The sequence below is a fragment of the Musca domestica genome, unplaced genomic scaffold (assembly GCF_030504385.1).
Source record: "Musca domestica strain aabys unplaced genomic scaffold, Musca_domestica.polishedcontigs.V.1.1 7, whole genome shotgun sequence".
Taxonomy (NCBI): Eukaryota; Metazoa; Arthropoda; class Insecta; order Diptera; family Muscidae; genus Musca; species Musca domestica.
The window spans coordinates 16,880,864-16,902,435 of NW_026712383.1; the positions used below are offsets into that span (position 1 = coordinate 16,880,864).

A 21,572-nucleotide genomic window follows, 5' to 3' on the forward strand; every position below is an offset into this window, starting at 1 on the left:
GTCGAAATATTTATATCATATTTTTTGGGTCCGATAGGAAATGGGCAATATAGGCCCATTCCTTCGGGATCTGCTCCATAGAGGATCAAACGTTTGAATAATCTTAACACTAGTCAAAATATATTTAGATAATCGAACATAGGCTGAGGGTATGTAACTGGCGACAATACCGACTGATACTTTTTAACTTGTTTTTCTATATTAGCCGAACAGAAAATTGCGATATGTTCAGCTCACAGCCATTTTTCGGCCACTCCGACGAGGGTTTCGATCAAGTCACATCTTAACTTTTCCAACCACTTCTGCTGATGTTGCTGTTTTGATTGCAGTTTTTTCATCTCACTCTTAACAAAGTATGGAGGGTATATTATGTTCGCCATTCAATTTGTAACTCGTCGAAATAAGAATTTTAGACCTAACAAGGTATATATGTTCTTGATCAGCGTAAAATCCGTTCGTCAGTTGTAACCACGCAAGAGTCAAAACGAATTAAAAAAGGAAGCTTAAATTTTGCACAAATCAGTCTTTTGTGTGCAGGCAGGTCAATTTCGAAGGTGGGCTATATCGGTCGTCGATATCGTATATTCCCCATATAACTGGTCTTCCCCATATTCAGTATTTGAATGACTTTAGCCACATGTTTTAATGGAATTGTCTAAAAATCCACAAAAAGAGTTATTTTTGAGCACTTTACCCCCTGAAAGTGAATTGTTCATATAGATCCATGATATCGTATATCCTCCATATAACGATATCTCCCATTACTCATCATTTTGAAGATTTTAGCAACATTTTTCAAAGGAATTGTCTGAAAATCCACACAAGAAGTTCCTTTTTGAATACCTCACCCCCTGAAAGACAATTGTCCATATAGGTCCACTATGTCGTATATTCCCCATATTCCTGATATTCGGTATTTTCATGATTTAGCCACTTTTTTAATGAAATTGTCTAAAACACAAGGAGTTTCTTCTGAGTGCTTTGCCCCTGGAAAAAATTGTCTGCATAGGTCCATATAATACTACCCCCGATATTTGTTGATTTTAGCAACGTTTTAGACCGGAATTTTTCAAATTTCATTTTTAAAGTTTAAAGCTCGTAATGAGTACTACCACCTATGACGAACAATTTTCTATGCTGGTTCACGTCTTCGAATGGACCACATATAGCGGTACCACCCTTTCTTCTGTATTTTGATGGTATTAACAACATTATTCACCGGAATTGTTTCAAATTTGATAATATTAGTGACATTATTTAACGAAATTGTTTCAAGATCCTTCAAAATTGTGGGGGTATTAAAGGTTTATTTTTTTAATTTTTTAATTTTTTTTTTTTTTTTTTTTTTTTTTTTTTGTAAGAGGCTCATTGTGGACGTGTGCTTTTGTACATCTTTTCAGATCCTCCATCAACGATCTTTCCGATAGGTATCATGCCTCTTCCGGTAATGTGTCCTTGTTATGGCATAATAAACCGAGGAAACGAAAGACTAGAGACCTTCAATCAGAAAGGGAGCATTTTTTTCATCCTTCCTTTTAGACATGACTTACCAATTATTGCGACCAGGATATATAAACCACGGTTAAGCACCTATGAATATTCAAATCCCCTTTATAAGAGGGCATCCGCACATAAGACATGTATAGCCGTTATAAGTTACTGCTCACACTACGAGGATAGTAGATATTTTTCTGAACCATCGGTCAATGTCAAGTCTGATATGAGGGTTTTCCCATCAATATGTACCTTCTGCAGATATTTCTTCGTCAAATATCCTTTCATTAGGTTTGTGTAATTTGTTCGGCAAATTCGATTTCCCAAAATCCTAACACCGAGGTCTCCGCTTATTTAAATATCCAGTGCCACTCATATTATTTTTTTTTTTACAAAAACAAGAGCAGCATCAATGTTACATCCGCCAGGTTTTGAGCACGTGCTTAAACCGATGTCGTATCCACACACCAGGTCCGTCATAGCAAAGCCATCATTCATAATATATAATTTTCTAAAAACTATAAATTTATAAAATTATACTTCCCATCAGAAATAGATGCAAGAGACCGCTGCATATACTTCCTGGAAAATTCTCTCATTAAAAACTTCTGCGGAAAATATTCACCTAAAACTTCAATATTTCATTTACAACTTTTGAGAGCACAATGCACATACCGACATACTTTAGCATTTCAAGAGCAGAGAAAAAATGTACATTTAACACTAAGCAAATAACTAGTTTTCTCCAAAAAAAGAGGAAACTAACGAATAAAAAAGCAACAGCCACTCCACTCAACATCACTAAAATCATTAACTTTTTTTTTCTCCCCCTCCAACTATCTTGGCTTCCTCTGCTTAAGTACACTTAAATGTTTTAAGTATCTGATAGTCGCCATTTCAACTTCATTACGTTAGTTTTTTTTTCTGTGCAGGACTTCATTGAAAACCAGGACGTTGCTTACTTAACTTATCTTCATCACTGCTATTTGCCATCTACATCCTCGGCATTATCCTCATTATCGTCATCATCACCGGGACGGCCCGGACCGACCCGGCGACCGAGAGCCGAATATCTGGAGCCAAACGTAAGCATCAGCATTTGGCATCAACTGCAATGATTATCTAGCGATTCATTTAATTGTATACAGAAATAAATTCATTAAAGATAGCGAGCGAGTTAAGAGCCCGAACAAAATTCGAAATAAAATTAAAGACACAAGTGCATGAAGTGGAGAGGAGAGGAGGTAAAAAAAAAATTCAACAACAAAATAGAACATCCAAAAAATGTTACAACTATGCACATAGTTCTGTTTATCTATAAGAACTAGTAAATAAAATTAATGCTCACTTTAAGTCTAAGTTTCCTGTTCATTTTGTTCGGACAACAAGTAAATAACTGGACGATGTTGTATTGTATCTATATTTAAGGATAATAAAAAGGATTTTAATTTCGAGTGAGCAATTTAAATAATTTCGTGAGGTAAATAAAATTTAAAGGAGGGTTTAGAGGATAATCGAGCCTTCTATCGGATTTTGTACAATTTTGTAAAATGTATATCCAACCAATATGGACAGTCAAAAGTCGGATAGAGCCTACTATATGATACCCTACACCACTATGTATATTTAGTAGAGCTCCCGTAACAAAGAAGATTGTGTTGGAAATTAATTTTATTTATGGGTACCATGGTTTTGAAGACGTCACAATTTGGAATTATATTAACAAATATTTATTGGAGTAATATATATACCGGAACAAGTTTCACCAAAGGGAAAAATTCGATTGATTATATAAAAACAATCCAATTTGGTGAATAACCGTATAATCGGAGGAGGATGTATATCGAAACTATAAAAATCTAAACGGATCCCAATAAAAGTTGGCAGAGCTGTATCTGATGTCCGGTATCAAATATCATATATTACGAATGTGAGAGACTTTAACACCAAATCGGATAAAATATATGTATATATGGAAGCTATAACTATATCTGAACCGATTTTCATCAAATTTGAAGTACCTGTTTCTAGAATGAATTTAGTCGGAATTACCAAAGTTCAGTTCATTTGGGCTGATATTAGCCGAAGATGTATATCTGAACCGATCTCCATAAAATTTAGCAAAGGTATTTCTGAGCTCTACGAAATATCTGTTATCAAACATCAATTGGATAGTAAGTGCCAAATCCATCCGTTTTTGACTAATTTTACACGTTTAGTGCATAATAAAAATCGGTCGAATATATATGTATGGGAGCTATATTCAAATTTGAACCGATATCGATAAAATTTTAGCAAAGGTATTTGTGAATTGGTTTTGAAATATTTCCCCGAATATCATTGTAACGGAGTGCATATTATGGCCTTTCTGGGTTAATTATGGTCGCAAGTGCCAATTACCATACCATTAGGGCCAATATTATCCGTTTGGTGCACAATAAAATCGGACGAAGATATATACGGGAGCTAAATCCAAATCGGAATCGATCTCGATAAAATTTGGCAAAGGTATTTCTGGACTGTATTTGATATATTTTCCCGAATATCGTTGTTATGGAGTGCATATTATGTCTGTGAGATCATATATAACAAATCGGATGAATAATACATAGGATGAGATGAAAAAACTACAACAAAATTCAGACTGTCATTTCTAAGCCACTCGGCCGACAGTTGTTAAAATTATTCCAGTGACAGCTCGTTATATAGTTTACAAGCGTACAAAAAGCATTTTGGTAAGAATTTTCCAGAAAAAAAAGTATTCGTGTTGGAATTCAATCGTGATAGTGTGCTTTCTTTATATTTAGCTGGAAAACCACAAGTGGCTATCGTTAGAGCACTCCAGCATTTGAATGTGAATAAATCTTTTGTGTCTCGTACCATCGCTCGTTACCGTGATACTGGTAGCGTAGCCCGACGTCAAGGAAGTGGACGGAAGAAAACAGCAACATCAACAGAAATGGTTCGAAATGATCAAAAAACGCGTCGCAATGGCCGAAAAATGGCTCGTGAGCTGAACATATCGCAATATTGTGGTAGACGTTTGTTTATATAAAGATATCTTCACCATCTAATTGATGAATGCATTATTTCTTGTTCCTTGGGATTAAAAAAGTTTAGCTGCTACCTTATTTGGAACAAAAATATTATTTTTTTTTCCAATTAGATACCATCCAGGATAGGAAAACACTCATTAAATTTTTGCAATTAACGTCTTTCCACATAGAACACCTTCGATGAATGTTTACATGTTACTCTAATCTTTCGTATGAAATATTCTTCATAACAAGGTATCACTGTTGCCCATGACATCACATTGTATGTACTAATTGCCAATCAATACAATATCACCTTTTAAACTAGATCTGAAAAGAAAAGCAATGAAAGCATCAAAAAGAGAACCTGTTTACTCAATTCTCTTCATACTCACCCGGAGTTTTAGAGTAATTCCATCACAACTTCTTCTAATTTGTAGGAATAAGTCCTCACTTTTCGACTCCATTTGGCTATTGATTCTTTTGTTTGTTTTTGTTGCGTTTCTCTTTACCTGTTCATTCATAAATACACACTCCATTCATAACATGTCACAACTGATACTTATTCACCACGATCGAAGAAACATGAGGTTGATGTCTCGGATTACCATTTGTCATAATAACCCAATAGGACTTTTTTAATAATTCACTAAAAAGTGTTTTGTAATGTGCAAATAAAGTCAAATTTCGGATTCTACGGACTTTATTTAGTACATTCTGCATAATTCTTTATGTTTGTAGATATTTAATGAAATTTAGCAAAATGGTATTTTAGATTGGCAACATCCTATATTGTTATGACATCTGATAGTACATTTTATAGTTCCTTTTTATACTGTTTTTCTTTGCAACCAACTTAAGTATATTCCTTGAAATCCAAAAATTATTCTTTCTTTTTGCTAAAAACTACGAAAGTGATCAGACTTTAGTTCGGAAAGAATCTTTATCATCAAAATTAATATCATTTCCTAAAAGTAATATCAGTTTTTCTTAAGCTCCATTATTTTGTTCAACCGACACATTTTTAAGGTAAATACCATTTTTTTGTGACAGAAATACAAATGCAATAAAGTGAATTGATTGCAGAATAAATATTGCAGTGGAGTGATTGTTCAACCACCCATATTTCCTGGGTTTTGAAGACCTTCGTTTATGGGCAAAAAGTTTCCTACATCTCAATGATAATAACTGAAGGACAACTTAATAAACAACACTCCTAGCGAACGCTGAATTACCCAAGGGTAGTTTCCGACCTGATACTGCAAGAATCAAGAGATATCTATACCTGCATGAATTGTATAGCTGGTCCAGGCCTTCTGAAATATAAGACCCTTTCAACAAATTTCCATACTTTTCGAGCCAGCGATCGTGTTACCCACAGGGTAGCGTGGATTGACCAACTATTTGAAGAAAAACTACCTCAACAAATGCAGAAGCCCAGGATATAACCAACCTGATATAACCGATAACCTAATACGGCAAAACTTAACCATTATAGACAATTGAGACTAATCTATATTTCCAAGAAATCATAAGCTGGATTTCAACATTTCCACCAAACTCCAAACTGATTTTCCCAAGGACTAAGTTTATAAAACCTCGGAAGTATTATCTCAGTTTATCTCGAAGTTCATACCTGTTTTATTTCGTAATTAATCTTTAATCAACCGAAAATGCAGTTCTTCCAATCCTTTTAAAGTCATTATAATAAGTATACAAAAATCTAATTTTATTTGATATATTATGGGGTTTGATATGCAATTTATTTGGTCTACAGAACTACTATGGTAAAATTACTTAATTCATTTTCAATATCATTTAATTTTATTTAGACTTAATAATGGAAATTAAACATATTCATATTCAGTATTTTTGTGGAATTTTCTACAAAAGTAAATTTGGCCAGAGTTATCACGGATAAAATTATTGCATATCAAACTCGATAACACATAAGTTTATTTTTAAGTTTCTTTTCTTTATTGCAAGCATTAAGAGCTTTAATTTTATCGCATGCTACAAAATCCATAAGTTCAACAATCAAGAGAAATTCATCTCAAATTTTTAAGAAATCTTCGAGAGAATCCAGCATCCCGTATTAGCAGAAGGCCTTCGACAATACAGGAGAGCAGGGTAAGTTGAATGTTGATCTTTTTTTTTTTTAGAACACATTTTTTGTAAGGTTCAAAGAGTAATGTAACATGCTCTTTTTCGCAAGAGAGCAGTATTAATATTTTTCATCTGATTCTCTTTTTTCTCATACTCATAAGCTCTTAATACTTCACTCAAAATAGAACGTATTATGCATTATCTCAGTTTATTAACCCCTTAAGGGAAATTACTTAAACAAATTTTTCTTAGTAATTAATTTAGACTAGTTTTATTATTTCATGTATTAAATTTTATATCCCGATATATTAATTATGATTTGAATATATTCTGAATTAATTCAATATGAATTGGTAAATTAATACAAATAGTTTCTTTGCACAATGGGATAACATTTTAGATTTGGAGTGACTAATTTTGGGGTCCATAAAATTAACTGGCCTACAGGACGTAGGAAGGTGAGGGTTTTGAGGCTATTTCTCATAACAGCTGAGAAATTAACTATGTTGTGGCTACGATTAGAACAAAACCTTTCAATTTGATTAGTAATTAATATATTGTTTTATAGGGTGATAATTTTTTTGTATTTCTATTATTTATTTTTTTTATGGTCCACAATTTAGTGCAATGAATCTTAACCTTTTGATCAGGGAGTCTATTATAATAACTGAACTGCAAACATGCATTGGTAAAAGATGGATAAGAACCCCCCATTCCGACTGAAGCTACCACTCAATGGCTCCCGCCATCCATTCTTAAACCAAAGGCTCAGATGCGAATATAGTTTTAAAAATGCATTCAACGAATTATTTTTCTTCGTGCACGTTACAGTTTTTGGCGCCCAACTCGTGGGGCCTGGAATATCTTGAATCTTGAAATTTCATGAACTTGAAAATCCCCAATATTATCTATATTTCAGGTTGTTTAGATCCTGAATAGTTGAACAAGTCCATCTGGATTTTCAACACCCTGAAGTTTACTTCGAGTTAGTTGACCGATGGATAATGAGCATCCTTTTCATTTCTTTATTATTCTGACTTAGACACCAGTGCCCTTTCTGCCAGATGGAGTAGCATTATTTTGGCTGAAAGCAATCTAATGACCTTTGGTAGAAAGTCGTGAATAAAGATTTAGTGAATTTCTAAGCTGGTTTGTGGAATATTATTATATTTTAAAAGATATATGAAACTCCATAGCCCAAATATTTTCCTTTTGTTTTAATCGTATGCTTTATTTCACTCCAATCTATCTATGTTGCTCTTGTTGCAAGAAACGTTAGATTACAATATAAATCCTACTTACTTTTTTCTACTTTTTATATACAATTTTGCACTTTTTATATATATTTCACTATTTCTTGTTATTTATATCTGACTCAGATCACATTAACAGTGTTTTCTTGACATATATACAAATTGTGTCAGTTAAGTATTTTTATAAAGATTTCTGGTTATAAAGTCTACTTAATTTTCTAAAATGGCGGAACAGACTGTTCCATTATCAGATGATCAAGCTACGGTATCAAATAATGTAGCTTCGACGGTTTGTCAGATTTGTAATGAATCTATGACGGAGGGGCAGGATCTTTTAATTATTAGCCAGTGTTTGCATTCATTCCACAGGGAGTGTATTGAATCACATTTATCAACAAATTCACAGTGCCCTATATGCTCACACCCTTGTCAGCTGAATGAGCTAAGAAATTATATTCTGACTCCAAAAAGACCCCCTATGTCAAAGCAAAACAAAAGAGGCAAAGGAAGAGGAGCTTTGGCTCGTCAATATAATACCAGAAGTGCAAGACGAAACCTTTTTCAGGATGTGCAAAATACTTCCATCAGTAATGATTTAAATCTACAGTTGGACCAACCAGAACCTCCTACTCAAAATAATAATTCGTTAAATAACCATAATTTTGTAATTTCGCCTTTCACTACTAATGTTAGCCAAGTTGCCACCAATACAGCTACAGTTGACTACACTGAAATAAATCGTATGATAGAATCTAGTGTGGCTCGCATTTTACAAAACCTTAATTTGTCTAATATCCCTACTAGAACATATGACACGGGAAATACTGGCCCAACTGGCATTAGAAGTGGGAATTCGCATAATAAATCCGTTCCCTGTGGTAATGATAATAATGTGTCCAATAATAATGTACCGAATAATACAAATAACATTCCCAGCTGCAATAATGAGGGCAACGGAAACATTCCATATTGTGTTCAATGTCCCATTTATTCACAAAATTCAAATTTTTCATCGAATTCAAATAATTCTGGGAGCATGCACGCAGATAGGGTAACGTCTATTATAAATAATTGGAACCTAAAATTTGACGGTTCCCCCAATGGTCTGAATATAGACGAGTTTTTATATAGGGTAAAGAGTCTGACAAATGCAAACTTTAATGGAGATTTCTCCATTATTTGCAAAAATTTAAATACGCTTTTATCTGGGAAAGCCCGAGAGTGGTACTGGCGTTACCACAAATTAGTCCAAAACATTACTTGGGAAGAGTTCTGCAAGGCCATTTGTGGACAATATAAAGAAATGAAATCCTCATTTGATCTAAGAGAAGAACTACGAAGCAGGAAACAAAAGCTAGGGGAAAGTTATGATAACTTTTTTGACGCTTTATCAATGATTGCTGACAGATTGCCTAGACCACTAATGGAAGAAGAATTAATTGAAATTATTACTAGGAATTTGCGTCCTGAGATCCGACAGGATCTGTTGTATGTGCCCATAAGATCATTGTCCCACTTAAGAAAATTAGTACAAATGCGCGAACATTTTCTGAGTGACGAGTACGTGAGGAAGACTTTGACTCAGCGAACTCCCAATCCCAACGCAGTTCCCCGTCGAATTGCAGAATTGGAAAATCAAGACAGCCTGCAAGATTCTGAATCAGAATATGTAATTGAAGCTCTGCAGAGAAACGATTCTAATTATAAGTGTTGGAATTGTGACGGCTCTGGTCACCATTGGCAAGACTGTCTGGAGACTAGAGCTATCTTTTGCTATGGATGTGGTGCAAAAAATGTATATAAGCCACAATGTCCTAAATGTATTACCCGTTACCAGACAAATCCAAAAAACTCGAGACCCATGGTCCTTTCAAAGGACCAAGTCTGAACGAAGGCCCCCAACTAGAAAACCCACATTTTTCAAAACCAATTAAGTCTAAAGTACAGGTTCCCGAAGGTACAACTTCGGTAACATCCTACCTCAATGAAAACTCAGATTATAACTCAAAAAATGAAGTCCTTCAACACCTAGACCATAATAAAATCACGATTCTTAAAAAACATAAGATATCGGACGAAGCCCCAACTCATGATATTGATAAAATAATTTACCCAAGACTTCCTTTCCATAAGAGATGGGAACAATACCAAAAGAGAAGGGAAGAAATTTTCAAATTGTCATCTATAGTTTCGGTCAAAAGACCGAAGAGATCGACTCTTCGTTTAAGAAAGTTTTTCAAAATTAGAAAAATCTGCTCCAATATTAAAATTTCCACTATAGTATCGAACCCTCAAGATATGAGATACTATGCAAAAGTATCTTTTATGAACTATAGTGAATATGGCCTACTAGATACAGGGGCAAATGTCAGCTGTATCGGGGGAGATCTGGTAAATGACAATTTTCAAAAATTACCAAATTTTGTGAACTGTAAGTCAGTTGTTAAGACGGCTGATGGTACCGGCCAAAAGGTTGTGGGTTGGATGAACGTAAAGGTCACATTCAAAAACAAAACCAAAAATTTACGACTATATATTATCCCTACCATTTCACAGAGGTTGATTCTTGGGATCGATTTTTGGAAAACTTTCAATCTATTGGATAACGTCTTAGAATTAACTGAAATACTGAGAGCTAGTCCAAATGGCATAATTAATTCACAAATATCCGCTTTAGATATTCCTCCTGAGATAAAGCAAACGAAGCATACCGATGAAATATATATTCCTTTATCCTCACAAGAACGTAAAAAGTTAGACTCAGTTATAGAATTGTTTCCTAATTTCGAAACCCAGGGCTTAGGGCGAACTGATCTCATCTCACATTCGATTGATGTTGGCGACGCGACGCCTATAAAACAACGTTTCTATCCCGTTTCGCCGGCGGTAGAAAAGTTGATGTTTGCGGAGATCGATCGGATGCTGGAACTAGGAGTAATTGAGCCATCCAGGAACTAGGAGTAATTGAGCCATCCAATTCTCCATGGAGCTCGCCTATGAGGTTAGTCGTAAAACCCAACAAGGTTAGACTATGCCTTGATGCCCGAAAGCTTAACTCTGTTACGAAAAAGGATGCATATCCGCTTCCTAATATAGAGGGAATATTTTCTCGTCTGCCGAAGGCAAACATAATCTCTAAACTAGATTTGAAGGATGCGTTCTGGCAGATTAGCATGGAACAAAAGTCTAAACATCTGACGGCATTCACGGTTCCCGGACGGCCATTGTACCAGTTCGTTGTTATGCCGTTCGGGTTGTGCAATGCGCCGCAGACGATGTGCAGGCTAATGGACGCGCTAATCCCGCCAGATCTCCGACACTCAGTGTTTGGATATATTGACGACTTAATAATAATATCCGAAGACTTTAACACCCACTTAGATATCCTTATTAGGATATCTTCCGAATTTAAAAAGGCTAACTTGACTCTGAATATATCAAAGAGCAAGTTTTGTGTTTCGAAGGTAAATTATCTCGGATACGTGATAGGTAATGGAGGCATCACAACGGACCCTGAAAAAGTTTCCGCTATTACCAACTGGCCTGTTCCCAAAAACTTGAAACAAGTTAGAGGGTTTCTTGGTCTGGCCGGTTGGTATAGACGTTTTATTAACAATTTTTCAGCTGAGACATTTCCTATAACAGAGGTAGTTTCGACGAAAAGAAAATTTAAATGGACTGAAGAGGCCCACAATGCGTTCGAAAGTGTTAAGTCTCTGCTCACCGCCGCTCCAGTTTTAGCGAATCCGAACTTCTCTAAAAAGTTTTTTTTTACACTGTGATGCGAGCGATTTTGGCATTGGAGCCGTTCTTGTCCAACTGGACGACGACGGCAATGAGCGTCCTATAGCTTTCATGAGCAAGAAGCTCAATAGCGCTCAGCGTAACTATAGCGTTACGGAGCGGGAGTGTCTCGCGGCTGTCGAAGCAATAAAGAAGTTCAGGTGTTACCTGGAACTTCAAGAATTTGAAGTAATTACGGATCACTCGAGTCTGGTTTGGCTTATGCGTCAGCCAGATCTTAGTGGGCGGTTGGCACGCTGGGTTTTCAAACTGCAACCCTATAGGTTCAACATCAGCCACCGCAAAGGCAAAGATAATGTGGTGCCAGACGCGTTATCTCGTATGCCACCAGATGAGATTTCCGGTCTAGAAGTGAGTGATCCAATAATCGACTTCAATTCTACAAGCTTCGATGACAACGACTACTTCCAGCTGAAGGAGACGATTTCTAAAAATCCCGGTAAGCATCCAGATATAAAGATAGTGGACAAATATGTGTACTACCGAACCGATCATTACTCTGGAGATGAATCCCAAGAAGCACTTTCGTGGAAACTTTGGGTCCCCGTCAATTTACGAAGACAAGTTATAACCAAAGCCCATGATGCACCAGAAGCGGCACATGGAGGCATGTGCAAAACCCTGGAACTCTTAAGGAGGAACTTTTTCTGGCCCGGAATGGTGGTGGATGTACGGGAATACATTCGTAAATGTGACGTCTGTAAGACCACCAAAAGCCCCAAACACGATAATGAGACCCCCAATGGGCCAACAAGCAGAATCCGTTCGACCGTTCCAGAGGTTATTTATAGACATACTTGGTCCCTATCCCCGAAGCAAATCGGGACACATTGGAATTTTTATAGTCCTGGATCACTTATCCAAATTCCACTGGCTGTGTCCACTTCGTAAGTTTACTGCCTCCGCGATACAAGAGTTTCTCCTAAAACACATTTTCCATATCTATGGAGTCCCCGAGGTCATTGTCAGTGACAATGGGAGCCAATTTAGGTCCAACGATTTAAATGCTTTCTTAACATCATATGGTATCAGACACACCTACACTGCATTGTATTCTCCACAATCCAATGCTTCAGATCGTGTTAATCGTTCATTGATTGCGGGAATACGGGCTTACCTTAAAAAGGACCATAAGCAGTGGGACGAAAAATTGAGTCATATCAGTTGTGCCCTTAGGAACTCATGCCATCAAGCCATACAAACATCTCCATATCATACCTTATTTGGCTTTGATATGATCACTCATGCTTCTACATACGAGTTATTAAGAAATATACATCTTTTGGATGAGCCTAAGGTCACACTGCACAAAGATGACAGCCTCAATCTTATTCGTAATAATCTTCGAAATCATATCAAAAAGGCATACGACAAAAATCAGGCAGCCTACAACCTCAGGACCAGACCACAACAGTTTTCAATTGGGCAAATAGTTTACCGCCGTAATTTTGCTCAAAGCAGCCAAGAGAAATCTTTTAACGCGAAATTAGCTCCTATTTTCATTAAGGCCAAAGTAAAAGAAAAATTAGGCCAACACTACTACATATTAGAAGATATAGATGGAAAGGTTACAGGGACATACCACGGGAAGGATATCAAACCATAAAACCGTCTTTTTTCCATCTAATTATCTCTCGAAAACTCGGCTAATTATCCGGTTTGTGGTAGACGTTTGTTTATATAAAGATATCTTCACCATCTAATTGATGAATGCATTATTTCTTGTTCCTTGGGATTAAAAAAGTTTAGCTGCTACCTTATTTGGAACAAAAATATTATTTTTTTTTCCAATTAGATACCATCCAGGATAGGAAAACACTCATTAAATTTTTGCAATTAACGTCTTTCCACATAGAACACCTTCGATGAATGTTTACATGTTACTCTAATCTTTCGTATGAAATATTCTTCATAACAAGGTATCACTGTTGCCCATGACATCACATTGTATGTACTAATTGCCAATCAATACAATATCACCTTTTAAACTAGATCTGAAAAGAAAAGCAATGAAAGCATCAAAAAGAGAACCTGTTTACTCAATTCTCTTCATACTCACCCGGAGTTTTAGAGTAATTCCATCACAACTTCTTCTAATTTGTAGGAATAAGTCCTCACTTTTCGACTCCATTTGGCTATTGATTCTTTTGTTTGTTTTTGTTGCGTTTCTCTTTACCTGTTCATTCATAAATACACACTCCATTCATAACATGTCACAACTGATACTTATTCACCACGATCGAAGAAACATGAGGTTGATGTCTCGGATTACCATTTGTCATAATAACCCAATAGGACTTTTTTAATAATTCACTAAAAAGTGTTTTGTAATGTGCAAATAAAGTCAAATTTCGGATTCTACGGACTTTATTTAGTACATTCTGCATAATTCTTTATGTTTGTAGATATTTAATGAAATTTAGCAAAATGGTATTTTAGATTGGCAACATCCTATATTGTTATGACATCTGGTAGTACATTTTATAGTTCCTTTTTATACTGTTTTTCTTTGCAACCAACTTAAGTATATTCCTTGAAATCCAAAAATTATTCTTTCTTTTTACTAAAAACTACGAAAGTGATCAGACTTTAGTTCGGAAAGAATCTTTATCATCAAAATTAATATCATTTCCTAAAAGTAATATCAGTTTTTCTTAAGCTCCATTATTTTGTTCAACCGACACATTTTTAAGGTAAATACCAATTTTTTGTGACAGAAATACAAATGCAATAAAGTGAATTGATTGCAGAATAAATATTGCAGTGGAGTGATTGTTCAACCACCCATATTTCCTGGGTTTTGAAGACCTTCGTTTATGGGCAAAAAGTTTCCTACATCTCAATGATAATAACTGAAGGACAACTTAATAAACAACACTCCTAGCGAACGCTGAATTACCCAAGGGTAGTTTCTGACCTGATACTGCAAGAATCAAGAGATATCTATACCTGCATGAATTGTATAGCTGGTCCAGGCCTTCTGAAATATAAGATCCTTTCAACAAATTTCCATACTTTTCGAGCCAGCGATCGTGTTACCCACAGGGTAGCGTGGATTGACCAACTATTTGAAGAAAAACTACCTCAACAAATGCAGAAGCCCAGGATATAACCAACCTGATATAACCGATAACCTAATACGGCAAAACTTAACCATTATAGACAATTGAGACTAATCTATATTTCCAAGAAATCATAAGCTGGATTTCAACATTTCCACCAAACTCCAAACTGATTTTCCCAAGGACTAAGTTTATAAAACCTCGGAAGTATTATCTCAGTTTATCTCGAAGTTCATACCTGTTTTATTTCGTAATTAATCTTTAATCAACCGAAAATGCAGTTCTTCCAATCCTTTTAAAGTCATTATAATAAGTATACAAAAATCTAATTTTATTTGATATATTATGGGGTTTGATATGCAATTTATTTGGTCTACAGAACTACTATGGTAAAATTACTTAATTCATTTTCAATATCATTTAATTTTATTTAGACTTAATAATGGAAATTAAACATATTCATATTCAGTATTTTTGTGGAATTTTCTACAAAAGTAAATTTGGCCAGAGTTATCACGGATAAAATTATTGCATATCAAACTCGATAACACATAAGTTTATTTTTAAGTTTCTTTTCTTTATTGCAAGCATTAAGAGCTTTAATTTTATCGCATGCTACAAAATCCATAAGTTCAACAATCAAGAGAAATTCATCTCAAATTTTTAAGAAATCTTCGAGAGTATCCAGCATCCCGTATTAGCAGAAGGCCTTCGACAATACAGGAGAGCAGGGTAAGTTGAATGTTGATCTTTTTTTTTTTAGAACACATTTTTTGTAAGGTTCAAAGAGTAATGTAACATGCTCTTTTTCGCAAGAGAGCAGTATTAATATTTTTCATCTGATTCTCTTTTTTCTCATACTCATAAGCTCTTAATACTTCACTCAAAATAGAACGTATTATGCATTATCTCAGTTTATTAACCCCTTAAGGGAAATTACTTAAACAAATTTTTCTTAGTAATTAATTTAGACTAGTTTTATTATTTCATGTATTAAATTTTATATCCCGATATATAAATTATGATTTGAATATATTCTGAATTAATTCAATATGAATTGGTAAATTAATACAAATAGTTTCTTTGCACAATGGGATAACATTTTAGATTTGGAGTGACTAATTTTGGGGTCCATAAAATTAACTGGCCTACAGGACGTAGGAAGGTGAGGGTTTTGAGGCTATTTCTCATAACAGCTGAGAAATTAACTATGTTGTGGCTACGATTAGAACAAAACCTTTCAATTTGATTAGTAATTAATATATTGTTTTATAGGGGTGATAATTTTTTTGTATTTCTATTATTTATTTTTTTTATGGTCCACAATTTAGTACAATGAATCTTAACCTTTTGATCAGGGAGTCTATTATAATAACTGAACTGCAAACATGCATTGGTAAAAGATGGATAAGAACCCCCCATTCCGACTGAAGCTACCACTCAATGGCTCCCGCCATCCATTCTTAAACCAAAGGCTCAGATGCGAATATAGTTTTAAAAATGCATTCAACGAATTATTTTTCTTCGTGCACGTTACAATATTCCATTCAGTAAATATTAAAAAATTAGCTCGGGATAAAGCCATTGAAATTCCAAAAAGTGCAAGAACTTATACCGCAACCAAAAGGAAATAGTCTCAAAATAGCTAAAGAGTTGCTTCGCTTGGCCGAAAGTGGTGAACTACCGAATTTGGTTTTCTCCGATTAGAAAACAATCGTTGTCCAGCAGTTTGTAAACAAACAAATTTATCGTGTTTTCTTGCCAAAGAGGTCAGTTGAAAATGTGCACCTTCGGTTGGCAACCAGAACTCGAGCAGCGGCCATGGTGATGGTGTGGGCCGCCATAACAGCCGATGGTCGCTTTCCCCGCTCGTATTAATCGACTGTGGCATCAGAATAAATGCCGAAAATTATCGCCAAAATATTCAGGAGGGTATATTAAAGCCTTGAGCACGCAAACATTTTGGCCGCAGACCTTGGACATTCCAACAGGACTTAGTAAGTAGTGTGCTTATGGGGATGTTGGGAATTCACCACGATTTATCACGGCAAATTCTATTGGGGATGTTGATTTGGGTAAATTCACCACGGTGAATTTTAATGGGGATGTTGTCTTGGGAATTGTACCACGGCAAATTCTATTGGGGATGTTGATTGGGGGAAATTCAGCACGGTGAAATATATTGGGGATGTTGTCTTTTGAAATGTACCACGGTGAAATATATTGGGGATGTTGTCTTTTGAAATGTACCACGGTGAATTATATTGGGGATGTTGTCGTTTGAATTGTACCACGGCAAATTATATTGGGGATGTTGTCTTTTGAATTGTACCACGTCAAATTTTATTGGGGCTGTTGGCGTTGGTGTTGCTAGTTTTAATATGAACTACTAGATGGCGCTAAGCTTAGCGCAGACACAATCCAAAACTGTGTATGGGATGGTGAAATTTCAAGTTTTAATATTCACCACTAGCAGAGACACCCTCCAAAAAAAAAAAATGTATTATGATCATATCGAGTGGGGCTAAAGAGATTCACCATATGAGAAGTGAATATAGCAGAAACACATCTGAAAGAGGTAAGTATCGAAGAAAATCATTTTATCTAGATGGCTCTCAGAATGCTTTTATATAGTCAACATGCTGATTACTGCAGTCAAATGTGCTTATTAATTTATTTGAAAACATATATTTCAAGAAATCGACTTCAATAAATGTGATATATTATAGAAGAGTTTCAATTGACAAATATGCTGCAATTATTGATATTTCAGGGGTTTTAATTTCAGCATAGATGAAAGTATAAATGAAAATATAGACAAAGAAATGACATCGAAAAATTCCGGAATAATCAAGTGAAATTCTTGAAAAAAGATAACGAAGTCGAGTGGGTTGAACACGAAAATCAGCATGTTGGCTATGCAAAACATGATGAGATAAAAAGACAAAACTAACTTTTCGTTGTACTTGTTTTAATTTGTCTATAATTTTAGCGACTCAAAAATGTTCAGTTATTCCCATCGAAACGATATAGGCGACATCTAACGGTGAGTTCCATCCATACTATCCATAAATTATGTTGTAGCATAGACACACTCCAAAACTATTGAAATATGATCATATCGAATGGGGCTAGAGAGATCCACCATATGAGAAGTGAATATAGCAGAGACAAATTTGGTTAGTATCATAGTCAACAAGAAGATGTGTGTTCTATTATTTTGTCCAGATGGCTCTCCAGTCATTTCCCTCGAAACGATATAGGCGACATCTAACCACCAATTAATGTTGTAGCATATACACACTAAAAAAATGCTGCTGTAGCCAATCAAAGCAAATTCTTCTTGTGTGGACAGGCATTTTGATACATTATATCGATCGCTTTTTGATAGTTTTGTCGATGAAGAATTTGTTTACATTATGTAGCAATTTGAGAGAATTGAAACTGAAAGAGTTTCATGACAAACCCTGCATCAATTCGGTATTGAAGATTGAAGGGATTTGAAGAAGGAAACACCATTGTTTACATTAACTAACAATTGGATTTCTGTGAAATGGATATGAGAATTTGGGGGGAAGCGTTGTTGCAGAGTTTCATGACAAATTCTGCTTCAATCACAGAATTTCTATTTGTTTACAAAATGTAGTCAATAATGTATTGATTGGATTGGAAGAAATTTCAGTACTCAACAAGTCACAGATTAATAAGCATCGTTTCTTAATATTTTTAAAAAAGTTTTTATAATGTCTCAAAAAATTTATTGGTCATGCAGCCTTTATTACAAGGAAAAAAGTGAATTTGTGAAACATATGAAAAAGCATTGTATGTTTTGTGATGTTTTATGTGAAAGTGTAAACGATTTAGAATTGCACTTAGAGAACCATCATGGAGATGAGCATGTAATGAAACAAAATCGTGATCAACAACAAGAAAAACTAAAGCAGCAGCATGAAAATAAATCAGCTGTGAAGGTGGAAAAGTTTTGTGGTGATTGTGATAAAATTGTGAATAATATACGATCACACGTTCGTAGCGAAGAACATCGATCCACCGTGAGAAAAAATCTGGATTCTGACATAAAAATTGTTAAAAGTGCATTTAACAAAAATATACTCAGCTATGAGATACAAAACAATAAAGACATTTTGTACCCGATCGATTTTCTTAATGCTTCAAAAGAATTAATAATTAAAACCTTGAAAAATGAGTTAAACGGTAAAACGCTCATAAAATTTAATATGGAACTCCAAGGACTGTATGTGAAACCAAACAATGAAAAAGATGGACCTTCAACTTCCAAAGAGTTAACTATTGAAAATATATTTAATCATATTTCAAAAACAACGCTATTAACCCTGGGAGATGATTTGGAAGAGGTCGTTTTCAACCACTGTGTGGAAATTATAGCTAAATCAGAAGAGTTCCAAGAAAGAGGCTCTAATTGGGCCCTGGAGAAACTTTTAAAACTTGACATAAATGTGTTGAGAGCCAACTTAACACGTGGCTCACATTATATTCCAACTCCGAAATCATTAAGCAACAAGAAGGGTGCGTGCCTTAACATCAAAAACTATGATGACTTTTGTTTTAAGTGGTGTATGGTTGTTGCATTGGGGGAAACTGCATATGGAGATCCGAGTATAACCTCTTCATATAACGTAGACATACACCAAGATGTCATTATTCTGCAGTCTGGAATATCGCTAAATTTCGAACAATTAAATTTCCCATTGGGTCTTAAATATATAAAAAAATTTGAAATGAACAACCCAGAGATTAGCGTAAATGTTTTCGGTTATGAAAACAAGTCGGTCGTTGGTCCATATTACTTAACAAAGGAGACGAAAAGCAATCACATTAATTTAATATTGCTGCACAACGAAGAAAATTTCCATTACATTTTGGTTATGGATATGTCTTGGTAATTATAAACAAAACTTATCAATCAAAACCATATCATAATAATCATGTATTTGTTCTTTTTTTTCAGTCTTATGCGGTCTCAATTCACAAGTCATAAGGAGAAAGGTTACTTTTGTTTTGGATGCCTGCAATGTTTCCACGATGAAAATAAATGTATGACTCACAAAAAGCAGTGTGGAAAAGTAGTCTGTGCCCTGCCGAACAAAAAGAAGCCGTACTAAAGTTCGTCAATCACAAGAAAAAGGATAAGGTGCCTTTCGTTATTTATGCTGACTCCGAAAGTGTACTGGAAGACGTGCAGGAAGATGAGAACAATGGGGCGAGTAAAAAAACGGAAAAGGTAAAGAAGCATATTCCATGTGCTTTTAGTTATTTTATTAAATGTAGTTTTAATGAAAATTTAAATAAGTTATTTATATATAGTGGTCCCGACGCAGCAAATGTTATTCTGAAAGAACTAATTCAGGATTGTAAATTTTTGTATGATAGTTACCTAACCAAAACGAAACCTATGAATACTCTAACCCCCGAAGAAGAGACAGCCTTTCTTAGGGATATCAATTGTCGTATATGTGGCGACATTTTAGGTAACGATAGGGTGAAAGATCATTGTCACTTAACGGGGCAATATCGAGGTGCGGTACATAACCATTGCAATCTGCAATATCATCTACCTAAATTTATTCCAATATATTTCCACAATTTTTCTTCGTACGACTGTCACCTCTTCTTTAAAGAGTTAGTTGAATTTGGAGGTGAAATAAGAGTCATACCTCAAAACAAAGAAAAATATATTTCAATGTCTTATTTCATTAATATGGATAACGAGTCAACCGACTCTAGTTCTTTAAAAAGTACAGTTGTTGTAGGAGAAGAAGAAGATTCGAGTGAGGAAGATGATGAGGAATTCCAGCAAGAAGAGGAAAGTGAGGGCAAAAAAGAGAAGAAAAAGAAAATGAATAGATTAGAGCATCGTTTCTTAGATAGTTTTCGATTTATGCCTACTAGTTTGGATAAATTAGCAAGGAATTTATCTCGAGATTCTTTTGTTGCTGTCAGATCTCATTTTCCTGATGATGAAGCATTCGAACTTATGACTAGGAAAGGAGTATTTCCCTACGAATATATTTCATCATTTGAAAAATTGAAGGAGAAACAACTTCCCCCTATAGACCAATTTTATAATAAGTTGACCGATACTGAATGCACGTCAGACGATTATAGGCATGCAACAAATGTTTGGTCACATTTTCGATGTCAAACTATGCAAGACTACATGGATTTGTACTTAAAAGCTGATGTCTTGCTTTTAGCAGACGTATTTGAAAATTTCAGGAGCTTATGTATGCGAATTCACGAACTGGACCCTTGTCAATATCTCACAGCACCATCTCTATCTTGGGATGCAATGCTACTATGTACTAAAGTCGAACTTGAGCTACTCAGAGATATAGACATGTACAATTTCTGCAAAAATGGTATTCGGGGAGGGCTTACCCAGTGCTCAAACAGACACTCGGTAGCAAATAATGAAGATGCTCCCAATTATAATAGTGCCAAACCAGAGGTAAATATCTATTATTTGGATGTAAATAATTTATATGGTACAGTTATGACTGAGTGTCTCCCTGAAAAAGATTTTAGATGGGTGGAGGGTTATGAAATGGAGAAATTCAATGATCCAGCTGTAATATTATCTATTCCTGACAACGCTCCTACTGGTTTTATTTTAGAGGTTGATATTGAATATCCACCGCACCTTCACGACAAACATAACGATTTACCTTTTTTGGCGGAGAAAAAGTGTGTTGAGGGCTCAAAAACTGAAAAACTGATTGCAGATTTTACTGACAAAACATCATACACCATACACTACAAATTACTTAAGCAATCTC

General features: G+C 35.1%; 1 protein-coding gene across 1 annotated transcript; it reads left to right on the forward strand.

The window, feature by feature from the left end:
* Nucleotides 1–18,522: 18,522 nt before the first annotated feature.
* LOC131806275 (uncharacterized) lies at nt 18,523–20,109 on the forward strand. Its single transcript, XM_059130247.1, has 2 exons — nt 18,523–19,675; nt 19,745–20,109. The coding sequence occupies exons 1-2, from the start codon at nt 18,564–18,566 to the stop codon at nt 19,896–19,898; spliced, it is 1,266 nt and encodes a 421-aa protein (XP_058986230.1). The 5' UTR covers nt 18,523–18,563; the 3' UTR covers nt 19,899–20,109.
* The last annotated feature ends 1,463 nt before the right edge of the window (nt 20,110–21,572 follow it).